General features: G+C 27.7%; 3 protein-coding genes and 1 pseudogene across 7 annotated transcripts in view; 1 reads left to right on the top strand and 3 right to left on the bottom strand.

Annotated features, from left to right (window-relative positions):
- Positions 1-243: 243 nt before the first annotated feature.
- The window catches only part of LOC145186510 (uncharacterized), a 29420-nt gene continuing 4132 nt past the window's right edge, over positions 244-25531 (bottom strand). The window contains exons 1-22 of one of the 5 annotated variants that reach the window (XM_090096521.1): positions 19067-19496; positions 18488-18564; positions 17058-17395; positions 15738-16866; positions 14147-14303; positions 13694-14055; positions 13421-13498; positions 10327-10614; positions 9473-9625; positions 6807-7037; positions 6289-6524; positions 6030-6212; positions 5614-5731; positions 5273-5419; positions 5095-5189; positions 4579-5010; positions 4046-4138; positions 2665-2815; positions 2383-2580; positions 2081-2149; positions 1386-1627; positions 639-979 (exon numbers count right to left, since the gene is read on the bottom strand). In XM_090096521.1, the coding sequence (XP_089952647.1) occupies positions 860-979; positions 1386-1627; positions 2081-2149; positions 2383-2580; positions 2665-2815; positions 4046-4138; positions 4579-5010; positions 5095-5189; positions 5273-5419; positions 5614-5731; positions 6030-6212; positions 6289-6524; positions 6807-7037; positions 9473-9625; positions 10327-10614; positions 13421-13498; positions 13694-14055; positions 14147-14303; positions 15738-16401 (4017 nt within the window). In that variant the 5' untranslated portion in view covers positions 16402-16866; positions 17058-17395; positions 18488-18564; positions 19067-19496 and the 3' untranslated portion in view covers positions 639-859. Of the gene's footprint in view, positions 617-638; positions 980-1385; positions 1628-2080; positions 2150-2382; positions 2581-2664; positions 2816-4045; positions 4139-4578; positions 5011-5094; positions 5190-5272; positions 5420-5613; positions 5732-6029; positions 6213-6288; positions 6525-6806; positions 7038-9472; positions 9626-10326; positions 10615-13420; positions 13499-13693; positions 14056-14146; positions 14304-15737; positions 16867-17057; positions 17396-18487; positions 18627-19066; positions 19501-25531 lie in introns of those variants that run through there. The other 4 variants (XM_090096518.1, XM_090096522.1, XM_090096519.1 and 1 more) reach the window with 4 other exon arrangements.
- Positions 19563-22455, top strand: LOC145201649 (uncharacterized). Its single transcript, XM_080074750.2, has one exon. The coding sequence runs from the start codon at positions 19563-19565 to the stop codon at positions 21390-21392; it is 1830 nt and encodes a 609-aa protein (XP_079930876.2). The 3' UTR covers positions 21393-22455.
- On the bottom strand, positions 21386-23094 carry LOC145201650 (uncharacterized). Its single transcript, XM_090096523.1, has 2 exons — positions 22905-23094; positions 21386-22764 (listed from the first exon to the last, which is right to left on the bottom strand). The coding sequence occupies exon 2, from the start codon at positions 22670-22672 to the stop codon at positions 21440-21442; it is 1233 nt and encodes a 410-aa protein (XP_089952649.1). The 5' UTR covers positions 22673-22764; positions 22905-23094; the 3' UTR covers positions 21386-21439.
- LOC149885057 (uncharacterized) lies at positions 23535-24785 on the bottom strand (annotated as a pseudogene).

Raw genomic sequence — 25531 nt, 5'->3', positions numbered from 1 at the left:
ATTATGTACACAGATTGATTTTACATTTTAGTTCTAAATCTTTCTTAAAGGGATTTTATTAATAAAAAAAATTTTAAAATAGGTAGCCCCTTATAAAACGTTTCTGAAGAAAACTAAATGTATATAAATCAATTTTTTTTGATTTTTTTTATATGATAACTTACATTATATAGTTATATTATAATTAATATCATATATACTATATTATAAATTTATATTACATATAAATTAGAAATCTAAAACTTTGTTTTGATTTTTGAGTGTTATGTCCGTGCAATATGTAAAATTTTATACAGTTAACTGATGGATAGGAGCGTTATAATATTAACAATTTTCTGTCTGTGGCCCGTCACTGATTCTGCTCTGGTGAATCTGTAGGCCAGCATTGGATCTTTAAGGATATGTCAGTGGTGGCCCTTTAAAACGCCAGAGCCTGCAATAGTTAGCCAGCCCTGGACCATATTTAAGCCAATGTGCATGGTGGCACTGCGCCAGGTCTGGCAGGTCTGGTCATGTTCCGCAGCCAGAACCGAACCGTTGTCGGGCCACATGAACGTTGTGTCGGGCCACATGAACGTTGCTACTTGGGTGCTTGTTAGTGGATTACATTCCTACACTTAAAAAAAAATCCAAATGAATTTATTTTTTTGAAAAATATTCTCAAAAACTCAATAATAAAAGTCTTTTTATTTCTTTATAAAAGAACGTAAACTTTATAGGATATTCGAAGATTATTATTCGAAGATTATTAATTTGGAAAGTTTTAAATTGTAAAATATCACAAATTCCATAAATACTTATGTTTGAAAAATATAAAATAAATGTCAATTATATTTGTTTACACTCCCTATTTACTGAGTTAGGCACAAGGGTTACTATTTCTCAAAAAAACCATATCGTTTTTGATTTTGTGGAAGGCGTCTAACTCTTTCCAGTACAGGTATTTTTTTTCTTTTTTCAACAAGAAGCCTTTTAGCACCTAAGAATAAGCAACATATATTTAAGTGTGTGCATGTGTGTATTACACCAATTCTATAAATGATTTCAACGTCTATTTCTAGAAACGCGTTAGTTTTTCTATAAATGATTTCAACGTCTATTTCTAGAAACGCGTTAGTTTTTCTATGCAATTAGAATTTTATTAACAAAATTCACTATTATGTTAAAAAAGTTTCAAAAATTTCAAAGTTAAAAAAATTCAAAAAAAATAAATGCAGTTGCCTCGTCAAAACAGAGCGTTGTTATTTTTAACAAGATAAAAAAAATTTTTCTTGAGGAAATGCAAAAAAGAAGCCGTTTTTATCACTGCAAGCTGCCTCTTTCTAAAAAGAATGCATTAAATCGTAGGGCAGAGAAATTTTTAAAAGCATATTCCAATAACAAACCTCATAAGCATTTTTTAAACGATTTTCTTTAAGGTTGTTGCTACCTTCCAAAGAAGTACTTTCAAGGTTGTTGCTACCTTCCAAAGAAGTACTTTCAAAAACAGGTTTTAACTTGTTTAAGAACTTTTTCACATTCATACCACTTCGGTTGATTTCGTGTGCTAACTTTACTCGTGCGTCATTCAATGTGCGTGTGCGCAGGTGGTCATCCAACTTTAACTTCTTGAGGCGATTTTGAAACGCTTAGGTTAACAGAATTATTGATAAAAAAATTTTGAGAAGACTAAAAATTTCAAAAGCAAACATGCTTGCTGCAATAATTACGCATCGACATTTTGTTTTTCCTTAGATAATAGATAAATTACCAACTTCGATACCAGTCTTTTGAAATAAACTGAACCGAATTTAAAATATTTTGTATTATTTAGACATACAAAGTAATAATATTCCACAAAAACTTGTTACAAGAATATTTTTCAATGTTCTAATCACATAAAGAGTTCTATTTTAATAAAAATAAAAATCTTTGATTTATTATAAATGACGAATATAGAAGCTTGTACTTTATTCTTTATTTACGGAAAAGCTAAACGCCTATGTTTTAATTTGTCATAAGAACTATTTTATTTTAATGAAGTTTTTACAAATTTTGTTGGTATTTTAAAAAAGTTAACTTTAAAAATTTAACGACTCACCAAATGATAATCCTTTAGCATAGGCTGCAACAGTCTTTCGTAACTCTTCGTCGCATTCTTCTTGATCACCTAAGAAGACAGTAAACATTAAGAAAAGAAATATTTTGACAAACTTTTTTCTATTACTGCTGACACCAAAAAAAAAATTTTCTTTTGTAGGAAACAAAAAACTGCATGTGCGATTTTAAAATTTTCTATAATATTTAATCATAAGTATTCACTTTAAAACTTACATCGCAGCGATTCTATTTTAACCATTTAAAGATATATTTTATTTTATGATTTAATAAAATTTCTCTCACACTTCTTCTCCGCTTCTTCTTTAATGCCTTTGATTTTTTCTGCAATTTGATCAATACCAACTGGGTCACTTACTGAAGATGGCTCTTTTAATGACATAACCACGTGATCAGATATCTTTTCATAACTATCTACGAGTACCTTGGTGCGCTTACACATTTTTGTCTTATTTGAAAGGTGAAGAATGGCGGGAAAGATGCCTGTAAATATTTATTCTTAAATAAAATCATAGAAACATATTACTATAATACAAAAATTTAATGAATCTTGACATAAAATTTTACCGAGAGGTTTTGTTTTGGTTCGGTGAAAAGATAACTCGTGTAAATAATCATCTTCAAGCGCTTTCAAATCGTCATCGTTATTAATTGATGGAAAGTCTTTATACATTTGTCTGCGAATCTCACTGATTGTGTAATTTTTAAGAACAACATCCTAGAAAGAAATATAGAGAAGTGGTTTTTACATCTGATTTGAATCAACTAATATTATCAACAAAAAAGATTAAAAATAGCGAACGGATGCAAAAAGTGTACACTTTTTTTCTCATGTGAAAAAAACATTGAAAAAGTAAAGATATTGCACTTTGTACTCCAACTAAATTACTTTTCAACACATTAAGATTCACCTTTTAATTTTCAACAGGAGCTTTAGTTATCAACCTTATCAACACTATTTGAAATCCATTTGATAATTAATAATTAAACAATTATAATAGTAATGATAACAATATTATTAATAATAATAATACTAATAATAGAAATATTAATAATAATAATAATAATAATAATAATAATAATAATAATAATAATAATAATAATAATAATAATAATAATAATAATAATAATAACAATAATAATAATAATAACTATAATAATAATGATAATAATAACAATAAAATTAATAATAATAATAATAGTAAAAATAATAATAATAATAATAATAGTAATAATAATAATAATAATAATAACAATAATAACAACAACAACAACAATAAAAATAACAATATAATAACAATAATAACAACAACAACAACAACAACAATAAAAATAATAATAATAATAATAATAATAAATAAAACAATAAATAACTCAGGAAAATCACTTCTTGATTTTGATTCTTGTCAATTTTATTGAATAATTTTGAACTTCATTAAAAAGTTTGATTTGAAAGGACTTTGCTTCGATTAGTTATTTACTGTTAAACAAATTTTAATTTTTAATGTTCCATCCAAATTTCACATAATTTTTATATTGTAATCAAATCTTGATGTATTTTATCTGACGAAATGATTCAAATATAATGCTATTAACTAAACAGTGAAAAACTGAATGCTTTTTTAATACAAAGGCAATTTTAAATTATATTTTAAATGAATGAATTTCTGTCTTTTAGAAAACATCTTTTATCTCAATAAATCAAAATACTGCAACAGCTATGCAGTTAAACACAGGGGTCAATTGCAGTTTTAGAAAACAGAACTGTAACAGAAATTGCAATCACTTAGACAACCAAACTTTACTACAAAAAAATAAACTTTAAAAAAGTTGAAACTTTTCAACTCATGAGTATGATGTCATGAGTATATTAAGGTCTTGCATAAAAGATTTAACACATTTTTTGTCTTTACTACAAAAGAAATTTTAAGAAAGGCTTAAAAAATACCTTTTTTTTATGAAAATTTGTTTCTTTGAATACTTCTAACTCTTCTTCCAAATTTTTTAACATTTTGTCGTCGACTTCTTGTTCTTTTTCCAACTATAGTTACAACCATGTATAGAAACGAAGAATAAATTTTAAAATTTCAAAATTTCTTTAGAAGATAATTTATTAATGTAAATAATTATAAGTAAAAAAATTTATTGCAAGAGAAATAATTTCCATGTTAAGTAACCTAATGTTCAAGAGGAAAAAAATAGCTGAGACAGCAGAAAAAAATACTGCAGCTAAGTTTATGACAATTACTGTCGTGGAACACATTTATATTAGAGAAATAAAAATTAAATCTTTTGGTTTTTAATTTTAATTTTAAAAATCTCATTGATTTCATATCTTAAAATCACATTTGTGATGGTGAAAATGGGTTGAAATGTTTCTAACTAAATATTTTCTTGTTTTTTTTACTTAAATAAGTTATTAAAATCTTAAAACTAAATTTTAGAAGTATTTTAATTGATGTAAAGAGTAAACAACAATACCTCAATTTCTTTGTCTTCAACAATCTGAAACTGACCAGATAGTTCTTTAATCTTAACATCCATATTTAATATGTTGGGGTATTTCCACTCTGAAACCATTTTTCCTATATCTACCAAAAAACCAGGGACAAAACAAATATTAATATTTAGTTCATGATGTGATTGTTTTGCCACTGTAATATTGACTTTAACTTCAAAGCAAGCACCGGATGCAACCTCAAGAGAGATATTAAAGCACGCAAAATGTATTTCAATAATGTTATCCATGACATACAGGAGAATATCTTTAGCAGCTTTTAAACCAGCTTTTATACTATGTTTGACTGAAGAAGCAACTGCCTTGCCTTCTTCAATTATATCTTTGGCCCGATTTAATATATATTGTGCATGATTAACAAGAGAGATGAGCATTTTGTATTTAGCATCATTCCACTGAACACAGAAATAGGAAAAGTATGAAAATATTGGAATAAATTTTATAACTTTTATTTAATCAAAATATTTACACAAATATACCTCTTGATGTAATGTTTTAGCTTTTCTCTGACTTTTGGCAATTTTTTGGTCAATTTTACATCCATAGTTACACCACAAACGAGAAAAAGAGTCAACTAAAAATGTTTAAAACAGGTTATCCTCTTGATTATAAAAAAAGCTTCAAAGTTTTTTCATTACGAAAAACTCAAAATTATACCATTTTTGCACTTTTCATGACACAGTGTTTCAATGACATCATCATAAGCCGATATCTTGTTTGCTGTCTTAGACATTTTCATCTCCAACCTTTCCAAAAGTTTTTGCAATCTGTCCAGTTTTCTATTGATTCTTTCATACCAAGATACTAAATCACCAAATATTTCAATTTATGTTAATGTTTTTTTTTATATATATATAATTAGTGATTTTATTTTTTTTTTCATTATTTGACATTAATTCTTAAAAATAAATATCTTTTTTAAAAAGTGTATTTGTAATATTTAATTTCTTTAGTAACTTTTTTTACTTTTACACAAGCAGGTTATCAAAATGTTTCACCTTGCCTAGCATCATTTTTTCTGGCAAGCTTTTCAGCACTAGCAGCATTTTTAGCTGCTGATGATATTATCTGATTAGCTTCTTTACTTGCTTGTGATATGGAAATACATGAAGCCACCTAGAAAAGAGATTTCTTTTAAAAAATTATCAGAATACAAATACAAAAATATTGACAGTATTTTTAGTTGATTGACAATAAAAGTTTAACAGTAGTTACTAATAACAACCAAAAAAAACAAACAAACAGATATTTGAACAAAAATCTAAGTAGAGATTGTTGTCAACATAACTCATTTTTTCTTAAAGTCTTTTTAACAAAAAATGTTCTCTTAGAAATAAAACAATTACAAAAATTTTTTTTACTAATTTTAAAATTTTTAAAGCTTTACAAAATCAAACTTAATAGCAAAGTTCACCATAAAATCATTCTCTTCAAGCTTCTTATTCTTTATATATGGTGTTTTTACAGCCAAGGAGGCTGTGGCAATGCCAAACAAACTGCCTTCTGCAGTGAATCTAATGCCTTTGTCACCAACATCAATATCTACTTCTGCAGATATTCCCAATATATCAATTCCTGCTTTAATGACAAACTTGGCCTGTAGGATAAAGAATGATTCTTTAAAACAAATAATGATTAAACAGCAAATACAAAGATAATACATGAAATATTACCGAAGTAAGACTCAAACTAATTAAAATTTTAGGACCCTCCCAATCTCTAGTGCGCTTAGATCGATAAACACAAAACATATTATGAAATAGACAAAATGGTGACAGCTGAACTTCAATATGAATTCTCTTCTCACTAATTTGAATGAATGAATCAACTTTGTAACCAAGTATGTCTATTTCTCCTCGCAATGTAAAACCAGTTCGAACTTTAGTTTTAAACTGTGGAAGATCTATTCCTGTAAATAAATTTTTAAAAATATTTTAAAAATTAAAAAAGATTTTTTGCACAGAAAATAAGTCGATTCATGTTAAGCATCTCATACAAAATAGAAAAATTTTCATTTAAAAAAATAAAAACAACCACTGAATTACAATTGTTAATAACATTACGAATGCAGTATGAAATGATAAGAAAAGAAAGTTAAAAAAAGGAAGATGGCATACTTTAAAGTGGAAACCACCACATGAAAATAATAATCAAAGTTAACATTTAAGTTAATAATTAAATTAAAAATGACCATTTGGATTGGAGGTAAATGCCACTGTGAGTCCTTTTGGAAAACCAGTATCAAGATACACTTGTTGGAGATTTAGATCATAATTAAATGCTTTAGCAAATGCACCAAGTGAAAGTTTATTTATACTAGCATATATAAAACTATCCCAGGGTTTCAATAAATCAATTCCTATAGCTCCTTTTACTTCAATTGCTTTGCCAGTAATTCCCAAATTCATTTGACCATGAAGAGCTGGAAAAAAAATATTTACACAAAATATATATGCCTATAATATATGTTATTAACATTGATTTTAAGTATAGGCAAGTGTAAACTTTTGTTTAAATTAGAATATTTTTAAGTTTATCAGCTAAATTTTTTATGGTATATGTTTATATCACATATGATTTTAATCTTATCATGTTATCAATTCATAATTACATTTTGAAATTTTTTATAATTTTTAAAAATTTCAAATTTTTAAAAAATGTATCTACAATAGTACTGCAAAACAAAAGCAAAATAGAGTAAAAAATTGAGTATCAATTTTTAGGTTCAGTTTTTAACCAAGTGATGGTTTTTGACCTCTTTTAAAATTTTTTTTAACTTATAACATATATAACATAGTCATTATATGATTACATTCAGTAAAAGCTTAAAAGTAGTTTTATTTTTTCAGTTTTTCTTTAATGATTTTTTTTTCTTTGTTGATTTGAACTGAAATTTTTACATATGTTGACTTGCACCACAACTTATATTTTTAATTTACTATTTGTTAAAACCATATTATCAAAATATCATAAACATGCTAAAGTCTAGGAATGAGTTGACAATATCCTTCAGCTGATTTAAATGTAATATCTAAAGCTTAAAAAATTCCTTGTAATTTAATGATGAACCTAATACTTGGTAGGATAACCTAGTGTCAATAGCTACTTGATTACTGTGGTATGGAGTCTTCAAATTTTCTAAGTTTCTTTAATTGATGCATCAGATGATTTTGGACCTACCAACCAACTATCAAAATATTTCAATAGGTACTTTATAGGATTTTGGTCAGGACCAGGGCAATATTATCCATGGAGCAGAGGGAGAAAATACAAAATAATAAAAAAAAACTTAAAGCTTTATTTATTGTTGATTTTTTAAAATTGTATTTGTTTAAAGTGCACAGGTATTATTAATCATATTATTTTTTCATTTCTATATCATTTATAATTTATTCTTTTAATTTATTTTATCAAAGAAATTCCATTAAAACTATTATTTGAGTTTAAAGAATATATATATCTACCAATACTACTGTGCATAAGATTTATCACAAAACAGGACAATTTATTTAAAGAAAACTTCAGGTAGCAATTTTCAACCATGAAAACTATTTGTGATGTGTATAAAAGACTCCTTAAGCAATCGCTGTTTCCGGTTTAGTTGAAGTTTACATTTCATCATGAAACAATTTACCCAATTCTTTTGATTCTTTTAAAGAATAACTAAAACAATTTTTTTGGAGTGATTATTGGAGGACTAGATAAGGTAAAGTCAGTGGCACAGATACAGTTTTGTCAACCAGAGAACTATATAAAAAACGAACCTTTGCTATTATTTTTGATAAGCTTTAATAGAGCTAAAAAACACCTTTATTGATTTTTCTTATTATTTAAAATCATTTTATGCTGGAAAAGCAATCCTCTTCATAGATCTTCTCTTAATACCATAAAATTATGTTTTTAACTTAATTATTATGGTATTACCCCAATGGTTGCTTATAGTTACCCTAAACTTTAGGGTGAATACAATCTTTGCATGTTTTTATAGAATTATTGATGATACAAATATACTGAGAAAATTTTAAAGATGAAAGAGCTTTCAGCAGAAAAAGTAAGGAAGAACATTCAAAGTATGATAAAATTAAATTTTATGGTATTATAATTTATGGTATTGTTATTTATGGCCTTAGAACTTAAGTCGATCCATTCTAACTTCAATAAGACAAATTGGATGTATAGTCTCTACCAAAATCCATCTCCAAACCATCATGCTTCTTTTACTATGTTTCATAGACGGTAATTGGTTCCTCAGTTTAAAAAACCTCAGTTTTTGGCTAGGAGGACAACAAAAATACTTTATTCTGTCTAAATTCAATAGCATGAATTTTGACTCATCGCTATGGAGAATATTTAACAACTCTTCAGGAGTCCCATATAAATACATTTTAGCAAACTTGAGCTTGACAATCACTTTTAAAAATAAAGAACTTATTTGCTGATCACCTACTAAACAAATTAGCCCAATGAAGGCATTTTTTTGATATGCCATCATTACATTTGCTTTGTAATACAAAAACATTTCTGCAAACTGTTGACTTTGATACATTAAAAATGTAATACTACTTTGCTATGAGTGCTTTTGTAAATATTTAAAAGTTTTTGTAAGTAAATCTTTTTTACAAAAAAATATTAGTTATTGTGCAAATCAACTTTTGTGTAAATTTATGAGTTATGGTGCAAGTTTACTGCAAAAGTTTCAGTTCAATTTAACAAAAGGAAAAAAGTTATAAAAAATTACCAAACTTTTGCACACTACTGTATCTTTTGTATATATAAACAAATAATGATTACTAACATAACATATTTACAGCCTTATAACTAACAGCATTCTATATTTAAAATGGTAACTTAACATACCAATTTCATTTGGAATAAACATGCTTGGTTGCAAAGATACAGTTATACCATTGTTGCCCACAGCAAAATTGGGAATTCCAAAGGGTTTATGCCACATACCTTCCATTTCCCCAGAGAGTTTTAAAGATGCAGTTAAAGTTACACCAATTGAAACTACAGGAAAAAAAAAGATTTGACTTGTTTACTTTATTTGTTTGCTTTGCAGAAGAATTTTAAGACAAATCAAATGGGATAATTACAGGGCACTTAAAACTATAGGAAAAACTGTCAAATAAAAAATATAGAAAATAAAAAGCCTCCTAAAGTAAGGCTATAAGTTGGTAATTCTTATTGATAACTAGTGAATATCATTTTAACTTTTGATATGAAAGAGTAAATTACATCTTTAAATCATTGATTTGATTAAATCTCTTAGTTTTAAATTCTTAAAATCAAATTTTTTTTGCAGCTCTTTTACAAAAATTGTGTCCAGTAAGACTATTTTAACATTTTTATTAGAATTCACATAATAAGTTACCTACTTTACAACTAACAATTTTACCCCAATGGTTGCTTATAGTTACCCTAAACTCTAGGGTAAATACAATCTTTGCATGTTTTTATAAATTATTGGTGATACAAATATACTGAGAAAATTTTAAAGATGAAAGAGCTTTCAGCAGAAAAAGTAAGGAAGAACATTCAAAGTATGATAAAATTAAAGCTTTAATTTTGTAATTACCCCATTTGAAATAATAAAAAAAAATTTCATTTTAAGTTATTGTTCATGCTTCTTGGACGTAATTATAATTTACTACTTTTAAAAAAATTTTTAAAGGAGAAAATTTAATGTTTTAGCTCAAAAATTTTATTACCTTTAAAAACCAGATTTTCTGGCTCCATATGCAAAGTAAGCTGTCCCTTTAATGAGAACTCAGTGGACAATCCAACAGTAATTTCAAAATATGCCTTATTTAAACGAACTTTTTCTCCAAAATCTAATGCACCACCATCATATCCAGCTTGAAAGAAAAATTCAGTGCCTTTAAATCCAGCATTTACAAATAACTTTGCATTTGGCTTCATTTTCTTCTTCGCCAACTCGCATAAACTGTTTTCATTACAATTTTCAGGCAACCCCAATTTTCCACTAAAGTAAATACCTGTAAAACAAATGACAATTTACCAAGAGCACATATTTAGTATTTGGTTATATTAGTTTATTTTGATCTGTGGCTTAAACTGTTAAGTTTTTTAAATTAATTAGATATTCAGTTTATTACACAGTAAGTTTTTTAACTTTTTATACAGATACATTTTTATTTACCTTATATTTCTCTTTTCACTATACATCTACTCATTATAAACATTACCTTTTCTTTTTCATACACTTCATTTTGCACTGGTGTATGGATGCTTTGATTTTTTAGTCAGCAGATTTTTTTGATCACTTATTTTTAATTTACTCTATTTAAATGATGTACTTTAAAGTATAGCTTTATGTGCTTAATGTTTCTATGGGTTAACTAGGGTTGTGTAGGTTAAAATCTAGTTCATTTTTTTTTGTCTCTGGACCATTCAAAGATTGATTGATTAAATTGATAATCAAGATGTAAACTTGCTGCTTTAAATATGATTTTTAGCCATTTTACATCCAAAAATGCAATCAAGAATATTTTAAACTTTATTGGTATTTCTATTTTGTTCATAATTAAGCTTAAGCTGAAATAGTAAACTAAAATGTACTTAAAACTAATAAATATATGCATGATAGTTTCCATGGAAACTTTGAACTAACTATGATTTTTCAAATGCTTTTCTTGTAGCATTTGGCAAGAGATTATTAAACTACTTTGCTACCCAGAAGGTTCTAAAATCGGCCTGAAATTCAAACTTGGAAAATCTACTAACTTTGCATTGCCAAGGTTTAGCAAATTTTGCATTTTTAAAAACAAAAAAAAATACATTTTATGATTTAATAGATGATTTAATTAATATGATTTTATTAAGAGTAATTTCTACATCATTAAAATGAGCAAGAGTACTTTCTACATCATTAAAGTGATTTTTAATTAAAAAAGTAAAAATTATAGATATTTGTGTTACATCAGAAACACAACTCAAATTTGAATTTGATTCTTATTAAAGTTTCCAATTCTGAAATGTCAATGTAAACTTTGGAAAACAAAACTTAATTTTTATTTTTTCTTTTAAATACAGAAATTTGCTGCAAACTTTGATACACAAAGTTGCATTGCATCACCATTTTGAAGTGTGATGATCAGTAAAATTAAAATTTTAATTAGATCAACAAATACATTTCAAAATCCAATAACATCATAAAAACACTATAAAATGTAAACAATACAAGCATGTTTTCCTATAAATTCTGATTTATAGAAATTCATTGTTGTGGTTGCATGATCAATTCTTAAGATTATTGATTGAATATTAAAAGCGCCAAGCAAAAAATATTATTTTAAACTTTTGATTTAGTTTTAATTGTTCAAGAAATATGTAAATAAAGTTAATTTTGTTTTTTATATTGTAGTAAGAAAAACCCAAAGAAAATACCACAAAATGGAGAAAATGTAGTCTAGAAAAAGTATAGCTTGTAATGTAGTTTATTTTAAATTCAGTTAATGATGTGAAAAGAAAAATCAGGAATGAGATAAAAAAGAAAATGCAGAATAAGTATACAGATAAAAAGAAAAATAAAAGAATTGCTGTACAATCAAAGAATAAGACAAGTCATTTTCCTTGTCCTCAGTCAAAGTTAAATTTAAGAAAAGAGCAAAAGTCAAAACTGATGTAAGCCTTGATTTTGCAGAGAGTTATAAATGTATTGCTCAAAATGAACCAAAAAGCACTCATTATGGTTGGAATCCAACTTCATTTTTCCACTTAGCTGTAATAATCTCTTAAGTCACTTGTAGTCTTTTGCAGTCACTTGCAATTGCATCAGACTATGAAAAGCATTCTAAATGGCTTTTTTTTGCACCCATGCATAGCAAATTCATTGTTTTCAAAATTGGAGGATTTATCAATAGATATGTGAAATCCAAAGCATTGTCACAAAATGTTGAAGTAAGCACAGTATCATAATTTGTAAAAGCTGCAGATGTCAAGATTATTTTAGTTGATGTCATGAAAATTAAGAAACAACCAAGCGTTTAGATTGTCAAAGATAATTTCTATTTTATAGTGGAAAGTTGAGCAAAGAGCTGTAGGAAAATAATTCATGAAAAAGAACAAATAATTATACAAAGCCCATATGTGTATCAAAACATTTCCATAAGTGAAACTTCTGTTTAAAGTATTTCGGAATTTTTAATTACATATGCACCAAAATTAACCATATTAATAGAAAGATTTTAGCAACTGTTATGACTTTTGAAAAAAATTAAAGGCATTAAAATTCAAGTGTGAAATTTACAAATGTTACAACAGTAGCTATGGAATCCACTATATTCATAATATGATAACTGATCAAATTATCATTCTAAAAAGAATTTTTTATTCTAAAAAGGATTGTCTGAAAATTCCTGTAGATGGAAAATTTTCTATTCTGTAAAATAGGTCTAAGTAATCTTTCTTATTTTTTTTAAGAAAATTAAAGGAAACATTTTAGTTCAACAAAAAATTTTTTTAGCAAAGAACACTCATTACTACTTTGACAATAGAGTCTTGTTTGCTCCAATCTTCTCATTGTCATAAAAAATATTGTTAATCTGAAAATATTAGTTATGCTTTTTGTTATAAGTTAGAAAACTTCATCAAAGCATCTGATTTTATTTACAATAAAAGTAAAACTGGTTTAAATATCCTGTTGCAAATAAAAAAGCTATGTATTCAGTATTACTTTAAATGTGTTGACATTCTTGGAATATATTTATTGTTTGAATAAAAAACTCTATCTCATTATGTTACATAATGAGATAAAGTTTTTAAATTATCATACTGCATTACCTTTTTCTGGCTCCCTAATCATTTCCTTTAGATCTGGAAGTGTGAACAAATCTTTCTTAGTATTTGAAAGAACCAAAGCTAAAAAGTGATTACTATAAATCAATATTCTTAAAAATATTATTTTAAACAAAAATTCTTGTTTAAATATTAAAAAACATTAAAATACCAAAAAAAAGATTTGAAAATTTTTTGTTCCATGTTATGCAATCATAAAATGTGTTTTAAACTTATAAAAGAAACCTTTCTTATAAAATTTCAAAATGAAAATCTTACCAACATCTAAGTTAACCAGCCAATTTGTTCCACCAACTCTTTTGTCAAATAGACTGTAAATAATGTGATCAACTCTCACATTATTCATCATTACAGCCATAGCCATCTCAAGGTCTTCAACTTCAACTTCTTCGATTTTTTCACGAAACTGTCGCATTAATGATTCATTATGAGAACTACTTTTCATGTCTGGATCTTCTGATGCTAAAAATGTTTCATTAGAATATTTGCTGGAACTTTTGATTATATGCTTTTGAATCTTTTCTTCTTTATGAGACTTATCAGTTTCTCTCACTTCCCTCAATAAAAATGCTTCAAATTTTAAACCATCCCAACCAAATAATATTGGGTTACCATACACTCTGTAAAACAGCATTTTTTTAAAGTTCAGAATATTGTGTAAATATGAAAGCATTTAAACTCTTTTACTAACATACCATAATCAATTTTTACCTGAATTCTTGAGAAAGGCCTTCACCAAATGAGGCACTGAAAGTTAAATTTTGAATTCCAAAATTAAATGTTTTTGAACTGTCTACAGTTTTTTTAGCAAGTTTCCCCATATTAAATCCTTTCATTAGTTGAATAGATGTCAAAGCTGCCAATGAACCTATTAAAAAGATCAATATATATATATATATATATATATATATATATATATATATATATATATATATATATATATATATATATATATATATATATAGTATGGTAAATAAAAGCTATTGAGACAAAATAGATGTTAAAAATGATGATTGATTTTCTCTGAACAACTAGTAAACAAAAATTTTTTATAAGTTTGCAAATGTTCACATTTGCAAACTTATAGCTAAGTTTTATTTTGAAAAACTGCAACAATTTTATGATAAAAGATCTTTTTAAATAAGATGCAAAACTCTCTAATACTTTTACACCTATCATTTGTAAAATTTAATGTTGGTTTATAATTGGATTGTCTTAAACCATAGTGTACTAAGTCATTTTTTGCAAAGTTAGTACTTGAAATAAGGGTACCAAATCACAATCCAAGTGAAATTAAACTATCTTGCTTCTCAGCACTGTGAACTAAAGTGTTTGTTGCATTTACACAATAAAATCATACATAACACCATTTTTTCTCAGATGTAAGTTTCTTGACTTAGTTCTGTATGATTTAAAACAACTCAATAGTATTTCACAGTGGCATAGTTAGATGGGAACATACATTAGAGATGTATAAGCTACTTAAAAATCTATTCAGTTTTGTAATTAAGACTGTACAAATTGTCATCTCAAGATTAGCAATAATGATGCCAGATGATGACTATGTTGACAAAAAAATGACAGTCACACAATTAAAGTTTTAGAAATAACAAATAGAAACACAATTGTATATAAACCAATAAATTGATAATAATTCATTTAGTAAGGTTCTCTACAATTCTGTAAGTATTTTATGATTTTAAAAACAAGTCAAGACCAGAGACAAACATTAAGCAAATAATGACTGACAAAACCTATTTCATAGAACCATCAGAGTTCAAAATAAACACTAAACAACTTGAAGCTAAAATCCATTGTCTATGTTGTAACAATACCTGATTTAAGAAACATCTGCAGACACATAGAAAAGAAAGGTTGAGAAATTCTAATTGATTTTCTGAGAGAATTCAGCAGATTTCTTGAGATTTTTTGAGGGGAAAATTTATTTTGAAAGGTAAAAAAAAAATTAAAAGAATACTTTCAAAGAAAAAGAGAAGGATCGAAAGAAAGGCCTTTGGGCTGAAAATGTTAAGTACTTTAATTGAGAGTATTTAAGTATTTTATATCATTATTATTTGTATTAAATTTTTGTTTATAAGCCCTATGCAGATCTAAAGTGTTAGAAATCAAGGAGTCTACTGTTGCATGAACCATACACAAACCACACACATTCAAATCAACCCAACTTCATAAAATCCCTAACAAAATAAACCAATAATAAGAAAACACAGCATCATAAAGTTAAAATTTGCAGCTCTTACCAGTTAATATATAATAAAAATAAGTATATTTTTATATATACCTTTTAAATCAAACTTATTTTCTATCTTTTTAATATGAATTTTAGCACATGCCCCAGCAAGTTGCAACTCAGCTTCTAATGCAAATTCAAAGTTCCCTTGTGCATCATAAGTGATTTCAAAGTAACCATGTTTCACTAATAAGAACTTTGTGCCAATAAAAACTTCACCAGGCATTGAAATAGCAATCTTAATCTCTTTGGTTTTTACATTCACATCATATTTCTTCACTATGATGTTAAAGTTGGATTTGAAAACATATTTTTGTAAGAGTGTAACTGCTTTTGGAACTAATGCAGCCAGCACATTCATGCTATCATAAAAGATGTCTTCTGGAAATTTAAAAGAAATTTTTTCTTCATTAACTATGATTTGCACAAGCATTTCTTCAGGAACATTTTCTAAATGATCTACCACTCCAATGTTTTTTAAATGTTGTTTTATGGGCAACTTAACATTAATCACTATTCCTTTTGTTAACTGTGTAGTGTTTGTTAAGAAATCTCCCAAAACTTCATTTAGTTGTGATTCTTTAATATTTGCCATGTCTTTGCTTGCATATTCAACAGATAAATTAATGAAAATATCTTTTAAAATTTTAACAAAACTCAAATCTTTTCCACTGATTTCAGAAATGATTTTTAAAGGGTCAATCTTTTTCAGCATTATTACAAATCCAACTCCTGCTAAATCATCTACTGGTTTTTGAATAACTAGGATACCAGAAATTTCACCAAATCCAGGGATATTAGTGATAGAACCCTTTGCAACAATTTCATAACTTCCATCTTCAAATCGAATTGCACTTATTTTAGGTTTTTGTATGACAGCATTTGAAAATGTTCCACCGCCTTTTAGTAGGTTTTTATTGCTTTTTTTAGTTTCACCAATAACTTTTTCACTGGCCACACTCTCACTGGTAAAAAGTTTCCAAATCTCAGCAACATTAATATTATCAGTAAAAAAACTAAACTTTGTCTCTGTTGATGAAAAAGCTTTTTTAGCTTCAAAAATAAAATGATGACTGGAAATTCTACATATTCCATTTAATTCGATGCCAATTTTTTGTATACTAAATGATTCTGCCAGATCTATATAGTTAAATTTTAGCAGAAGCTCACCTTTTGTTAACTAAAAAAGAAATGAGGTTATTTTCTGAATAAGTTTGAACAAAATTGATTGATTTATTATTCTCATAGAATTTACAAGTGCTGCATTGAATATATATATATATATATATATATATATATATATATATATATATATATATATATATATATATATATATGTGTATAAATCAGTTAAACCAATTGATTTCTAACCTCAAGTTTTTCTTGAATAATATCAAAGGATTTTGATGTTTTGCACTTAAACTCCACATCACCTCGAAAATCACCACAAGTATTTATGACAAAATAATCCACTTCAAAAACATTAGAAGGAAATACACTTTTTGTTAATGTTTCCAATTTCTTATCTGGTTTGTTGATTAAATGATTGAATACTTTTCCCAGAGATAGTTTTTCTTTGCATGATTTGTCTGGTTTAAATGTCCATACACAACCATTTTTGGTATTATCTACAGAACACCCTAAAAGCTCATACTTCACACCAGAAGGTATCTTTGAACTAGCCAATGATATAAGTGTAGGCAATAACTCTAAATTAAAACAACTAAGAACTATAAAATTTAAAAAATGAATTTAAAAATTAATTAAAACATGTAAAAACTTACATATATATAGACACACATAAAAGTTTATTATGTTTGTATTCATCTCCTTATGGGTCAAGATTGGTACTGGGATTGGTCTTAGGCTCAGGCCCAGATTAAAGAGAGGATTATTTTTTCAGGCTTATAGGAAAAAAAGAAACAACCGAGGTTTAGATTTTTAAAGAACTTGCTAGAAAAAAATCCTAAAAATATAGTATGAGAGTGTAAAATTAAAGAGTATGAGTGTAAAATTTCAGTTAATATTATCAAAGTAAATTTTATCAAAATTATCTTTAGTAGAGAGATATTTTTAAAAAAATTGAAAGGTATTTTAATGTTTAATTCTAAATTTGCAAAATGAACATGCACCAAATAAAAAAGAAAGCTTAGTTAACTCTTTTGCTTTTATTTTATTTATTTATTTTTTTATTTGTGCAGAAATATTACACAAGAAAAGTCAGTTGACAATTTACCTACTAATACAGAAAAAAAGAAAAGAGGAGAAAAAATGTATTCATCGGGTGTTAGCTAGCAACAGCAGCTTTAATATAAAGTTTATCTTAAATTTTTTTGGAGTTAGTTTTGAGGTGTTTTTAGTTTAGAACAGCTTCTGCTGAAAAGATTTAAAGGTTTCAACATCAATGAAATAGTTAGTAACATGAGAAAGATATACACAGACAATGCTTAGTCAATCTTGACACGTATTGAAATATTATTTATAATAATATTCAGGATGAAACAGATATTCAATCGGAAAAAATATTTTTGTAAGACCGATGAAATAGGATTGTAAGTTAGATTTAATCCTCAATGAACTGAAAATAGAAAATACTTCACTATTTAATGAAGCAACCAGTGAAACTCCTAAGTGATTTTAAACTTTTTTTCTTTTAAAACTGTTAGAAAACGAATAACAATTATGATTCGCAATCGCTTTAAAAAAATATCTAAATTAATAAAACACATTAAAGATAATTAAGACATAAAAATCAAAAATTCAAATGTTTTCCAAATACTGTACCGCCTTAAGAAACTTACAATTCATAATTATAGTCGTAGTCTGGTGATCATGGTGTTGACATTAAATTGTCAGAACTGTTTACTTGTGAATTCAGCTATAAAATCAAGACAACAAGTGCAATAGGGCATCCTGTACTTTTAAATTTTTATAAACAAAGTCGGCCCCAAGCTTTTTTTTACCTTTAGGTACACACATTAAAGGTGGACATATATAAATTTATCAAAACTAAAGCAACATTTGCAATAATAGACTTTAATTTTTGCAAATATTAACTCAAATGGGGGAGGGGGCGGGGAGCGAAATTTAAAATGTGGAAAAGTATCCCATGTGGATGATATAAAAAACGATTTTTTTTCATCAGATGGGATGTCAATAAATAAGGAATTTTTCAGAAAATATGGAGTGGCGTGTAAGCCCCCTTTATACTCTATGTATAGGTCCCAGGTTTCATAAATACTTTATCTACAACACTATATCAAGGTTATAAAATTTAACAAACAAAAGTTGAAAACTCATTTCTCTATCTCCATAATTTATTTTATTACAAGAACTAAAAATGACTAAAATGAAAAGACTGCCTCTGAAGCTGCAGTTACCTAAAAAAAATTATTTGTAAAAATCATAAGGAAAATTGTTTTTCCTTAACTGCCTTCTCAACTTCTTGTTCACACAAAAATACAGAACTATCATAGGGCATTCCAGGAATTTTCTAGATCATTATTGTTCATTTAACAGTTTAAGATGGCTTCATAATATTCTGTTCATGCTATAAGGTCAGTCAACATGGTTGCATTCAAGTTTAAATAACAATCTTATATATTCTTGGAGCGTCCTATTTACTGATGTTTTTTTTCCAGAATTTTCTCAACAGCGAATTCCCTCTCAATTTTGCTTTTGCTGCAAAGTAATGTTTGCAATAAGACTTTAGAATGAGAATACCACGCTATTTTTCAATTCATGATATTCATATGAACTTCAAACGTCCGCAAAACTTTGTAACCGCCATGATGGGTGGCAAAAAAATGTAAACAAATATTAGATACTAAAAGCCGATCTGTTGAAATTGATTTAAATTCTTTTTTGCCTACAATTATGCGATCACAGTATTACGAGAGTCTTAGTTTGGAAGTAAAAAAGAGATACGAAGAAAAATTATCAGTTTTAGAGATTATTTTTGATCCGTATTCTTTATCAGAAAAAGACTGTGAACTAACTAATAACGTAGACAAATGGCCTAATCTGACTTTTGCTGATATAAACAGCTATCTAATCAACTTTCCAAGTCAGTTTACAAGTTCTAGCTTAAAATCTTACAAAGGTCTTGAATCTTACAACTATGTAACTAGTGGTCTTGTTCACAACGTTCTTGTAAAGTTCATTCATGGTGTAAAGTCTATTTATATTGTTACCAGTCGTGTAAGACATGGTCAGAGCATTTTTTCTAAAACTTCAACAAGGGTATGGGTTAGCGTTCAAGAAGATGGTGAAGTTATAAATGCGCATTGCACATGTATGGCAGGTTTAGGTGAAGTCTGTTCTCATATTGGAGCAACACTATTTTATTTAATGTTAACATCTGATTATTGGAAAAGAAATAATGATGATGCTTGTACATCTCAATTGTGTGCTTGGTTGCCACCAAACCTTAAGAAAGTTACTTATTTGCCACTTTCACAAATTAATTTTACCGATCCTAAAAAAAAATTTGAAGCAAAAGTGAAGAACCAAACACAAGCAAAACCATATATTAAAAAAGCCTTATCTGTTCCAATTCCAAGTGAGACAGAAATTGCTAACTTTTACAGTAAAATATCAGATAATGCAAGAGATAGTGTAATTCTTCGTATAATTCCTGAATACAGTTATAAATATATACCTTTAGTTGCAAAACTAAATACAATTATTTTTAACTTTTACAAAAGAGAACATGAACAATTAAAGTATCATGAACTCGTGCAACTTTCAAATAAAACTTTTTCAGATATAAAAATAAATGAAGATGAAATTAAATTGCTTTCAGATCATACAAAAACTCAATCTCAATCAAGCTTATGGTTTAGAGCACGTGCAGGGGTTATAACAGCTAGTAAATTCAAAGCTTGTTGTCATTCAAATATAGCCATGCCTTCTAAAAATTTAATAATGCAAATTTGTTATCCATCAGAAAATAATTTTATTACCAAAGCAACAAAGTATGGTTGTGATAATGAAATTGTAGCTAAAAATTATTTAAAATCACATTTATTAACAACTCACAAAAATGTTGAAATTTTTGATTGTGGATTACTTAGAACACCCAGATGGCCATACCTCGGAGCAACTCCTGATGGTATTATGAAATGCACATGCTGTCCTCATGAATACATAGTTGAGATAAAATGTCCATTTAAATGCACAAAAAGAAATGTCTTTGAACTGGCAAATAATGATAAAGAGTTTTGCATGGAAATAAAGGACGGAAAACATTATTTAAAAAGAAATCATCAATATTTTTATCAAGTTCAGCTACAAATGTTAATTTCAAATATTCCGATTTGTTATTTTATCGTGTATGATGGTGAAGCCAGTCTAATTGAAAAAATTTATGTTGATGAAGAATTCCTCACTGAAAACTTAAACAAAGCAAGAGATTTTTTTATTTTAGCGATATTGCCTGAACTCCTTGCTAAATGGTATTCTAGAAATCAAAATAATTTTGTAAATATTGGGGCCTTAGAACAAAGTAGCAATTTTGAAACAATATGTACTTGCGGTGAAATCAAAGAGAGTATTATAATTAAATGTTTTGATATAACTTGCATTATAAAAACCTATCATCTTAATTGTCTTGGACTCACAAGCAAACCAATCGGAAAATGGTTTTGCCCATATTGTTGCCACAAGAAAACCAGAATTAAAAAAAAAAAAGTTTTAAATGAATAAATAAACATAACACTACATTTATGTATTTTTACATATTAAAATAAAAGTCAATCAATAGGGACTACTCCACAACAAAGGTTACATAATGCAGAGCAAACAATTAAAATATTATTTAGTTTACATATTCCATCATCTGTTCGACTGGTTAGTTTATTAGGAAGTACTCCTTGCAAAATTGTGTATTTATTTCTTAAGAGCCCAATTAAACGTTCAACATGTATTCGTACACGGGCAATCTCTCGTGTCCAATCAACTTCTATTTGAGACAACTGAGACTTTCCTCGTGTAAAAGCAGGAAGTTTTAATTCTGCACAATGTAAACCAACAGAATCTGCAATTGTAAAACCTCTGTCTGCTAACACCTGATCACCAATAAGTAAATTATTTAATATTCCAGAATTTTCTGTAATATAAACGTCAGATACTCTTCCGCCCCAAGCTTCTGAAACAAATGATATTGAGCCTTGTGGAGTAATGCCAATTAAAACTTTAACAGTATTATGGTGTTTATATTTAGAAAATGTTTGAGCTCTAGCTGTCAGATCTTTTGGTTTTTCAATAAAAATCTCAAAGCAGTCAATAATTACTACACATTTAGGAAAAAATTCTTGAAAACAAGCTGGCATTGTTCTCCTTAAGATATCTCTCTCTGGCCACTTTATTAAAAAGGATAGTCTGCGTGTCATTACAAGAAGCCATTTTTCAAAGATTCGTGATACGGTTGGTTGACTTATCCCAAATCTATATGCTATATATTGTTCCAGCAAATTTAGACGCAGTTTCATTAAAACAATACAAAATTCTTGCAACTTTGTCATAGTTGAAGCATTATTAGCTGGCACATAGTTTTCAATTAAGTTAAAAACATGTTTAAATACATGTATCTCAGGAAGACCTGTATAAAATTGAACTTTTTTTTTGTCTTTTATTAGTTTAAAAGTAGCCTCATCAACTTGATTTTTCAATTTTTTGTTTTTCTTGACGAGTGCAGTATTTACATTTTTTAGTTTTTGTATAATATATTTAGATTTCATATTTTCCTTTTGAAGAAGTTCAATTTCTGCTTTACTGTCTTCTTTTAGTTTTTTAATTGAATTTTTAAACTTCTCGTTTTCTTCTCTTAACTCCCTTATAATTTTGACAGTTTCCGATTCTTCAACAATTTCTTCTTGCAAACAACTGTTAATACTATTTTCTTCAATAAGCACTTTTTCAGCATTCCTCTTCTTTAAACGATTTGATCTTTCTGAATATATTTTCCTTGATGAATTACATGACATGTCATTAAATTCAAAAGGTATACTGTTTTTTCTGTTGACTTTTTTAATGGAGGGAACAAAGTCAGCATGATTTTTATCATCATTTTTTCTTCCTAAAATATAAACATATATATATATTGTTGTATATAAATATATATACATATATATGTATGTATTTATATGTAAATTTATAAGTGCTCATGTGTTTATGTATTTAACATTTAATAAATCCACGCAAGAAGACTTGACTTACCAGTAATAAAATGTTCACCGCAAATGCAAACTCCAAATTCGGCAAAATCTTTCTATTTAAGAAAGCAATCCATAACCTCCTTCGCTCTTCTTCTTTCGGAAACCTATGAAAAGGAATTGTGCTACCTTTAATTTTTCTGTTTTCACAGTATGGTGCGCAACAGCTTTTTACCATTTTTACATTTGTTTACATCTTTTTGCCACCCATCATGGCGGATATAAAGTTTTGCGGACGTTTGGCGCTCATATGAATATCATGAATAGTTTTTTGTGCATTTTTCATCTTGAAGTTTGATAAGGTGAGTTGGTGTTCAAGATGTGTCATGGCCCCTCTTTCCAACTAGGCTTTTTGGAACCACATAGGGAAGTAAACTGATACAAGAAACTTAACAATTAATTTTAAGTTTTTTAGCTCATCTTCTAATCCATGCTTGCATACCCATAATAAAAATAAGGAAGAATCTGTGTTGAGCCACAATGAATGGACTATAGTGTCTGGTTTTTGGTTTGCCTAACTTTCAGCAAGAGTTCCTGAAATTACTGGTCTGGTATATTTTATAGGTATACTTCTGATTTGAAGATAAGCCAAGAACTTCAGATATTGGCTTGAAATTGTAATTTCTTTCCATTTCAGTCACTTTGGAAAGCAACTTCCCTTGGGGTCCAGAAAATCCTGTCTTTGAAGTTGTCTTACTATCAAGCTCTTCTATCAAATGTCAAAGGCAAAATTCTTTTGTGTGAAGTAATATATTAATACCAACATTTATGTATCTTCGACATCATACAAATTAGAAAAGTAAAATATTTCATTTTCAATATGTTCACCAGGTTTAATTTTTGATTTTTTAGATTTTTATGATTTCTTCTTTGTTTAAATAATATATTTACCATACTCATCAGTCAAAGTGTAGTGATCTTCATTTTAAATTTGAGGATAAAATTTTTTAACTTCCTCATTAAATGTGAATACAATGGTTTAGTCACTTTTTCCATCAAAGAGAATAACAAAAACATCTTCAGACTTAAATCTCTCCAATAATCTGACTCTCTGACATAAACTTATCTTTAGCTCTATGCAATTTATTTTTGCCCAATAATAAAAGAGAGCTGATCCTGGAAGAACTAATGCCTCCACCAAATCCTTTAAATACTCTAAAGCAATTACAGTAGCAGTATTTTAAATTTTTTTAAATTTCGCTTTACTTTAAAATCCTTACTTTTATCTAATACATCAGTAATTTCTATGCAATTAGAACATTTTAAGTCACTATTAGAATACCCTTCCCTGTTGTTATATTTTTCCAAAAACTCATATCTTCTTTTTAAATGGCTCTGACTTAACATCTCCTTTTATTTGGCCTTCTTTAGATACTGTTCTTACTTCTCTCTATTGCCTTTCATTTTTTGTTCTTTCTTCGCTCTATTGCTTTTCGTTTCCTTGTAATCTCTTTATAATCTTATGATCCTATCTCATTTGACCTTCTCCCCTTCTTTTGTTCTCTGCGCTTCAATAAATTCTAACTCTATCAAGGGAATCCTTGCTGATTTTTAACATATATAGTTGATGTGAACTTTTCTTTCACATTTCAGACGATGATTCATTACGGAAAAGAATAGAACATTTGCAGTTAGTTATATCAAACAGTTTCAAAATACACTTTATTATGTTGTCAATTTCTTTCTTTTTGGTTTTCTGCGAATATCCTGTACATCATTGTCCAGCTAAGGATGCTTCCTGAAACATAGATCTAGCTTGAGTTGATGTAAAAAAACACTTCTTTAAAATATTTCTCTCAAAGCAAACCAACACCAAATCTAGTACTAGTAGCATAAACTTGCTCTTCAAAAGTCTAATTATCACAATACCACAATCAACAGCCATTCTATCAAAGCTCTTATTGGTAATGAAAGTTCAAATTCACCCTAAGCAAATTGATAAGCTCTCATTTAAAGTATGACCAACTTATAATTCTGCTCAAATGGTATCCACTTCCTTATCAACCCCAATTTTGGGATTTGTTTTGTTGATATAACAATTCATGATTCTAAATACTCCAATGTAAGACGCCAGGTTTTCAGTCTCAGCACTGAAGTCAGAGAACCTCTTCTCGTTGGATTTGCTTCATTAAGCGTAAAGTCTTTGAACTTGTTCGAAAAACTTACATTTTACTTTAAACCTAAAATCATTACAAGCCATCGACTTCTGTTACTACCGAAATATCGAATCTAATTGCCTCGGAGCAATCCACTGTATATCATTTACAAGAGCCGGATGAGACTGAGTCATTTGATCCCCCCTGAAGATTGACCTCACACGTCCATGGAAATCGAAAACGATATTGTACTCAGACAATCAACTCGAACCCGCGCGCGAAAGCGAATCGTTTGCACTTTTATACAATTGACCGAGTTACTTGAAATTTAAAATATCAGGGTGAACTTTTTTATGTTATTAATATTTCTTCTTATTGTTTAGTAAATTAGAAGTTATAAGAAGTCTCTTCTCTTTTACTGCGGTTCGAAGTTATAATAACTCGATTTATTTTAAAAGACTGATGTAGAAACATTATTTATTATGATTCTTTACTAATAGAAAATCAAGCGTCGATGTTATATAACTATCAGGCG

The sequence above is a fragment of the Hydra viridissima genome, unplaced genomic scaffold (genome assembly GCF_058129835.1).
Source record: "Hydra viridissima isolate aposymbiotic clone 2 unplaced genomic scaffold, HvirCarnegie_v1 scaffold_8, whole genome shotgun sequence".
Classification (NCBI taxonomy): Eukaryota; Metazoa; Cnidaria; class Hydrozoa; order Anthoathecata; family Hydridae; genus Hydra; species Hydra viridissima.
Note: the sequence above shows the minus strand (reverse complement) of the source record. Positions and strands in the feature narration are given on the sequence as shown.

What these genes read in the sequence shown, in the direction of transcription:
- LOC145201649 (XM_080074750.2), top strand. Translation starts at nt 19,563, where the DNA reads ATGCGATCACAGTATTACGAGAGTCTTAGTTTGGAAGTAAAAAAGAGA.
- LOC145201650 (XM_090096523.1), bottom strand. Translation starts at nt 22,672, where the DNA reads ATGTCATGTAATTCATCAAGGAAAATATATTCAGAAAGATCAAATCGT.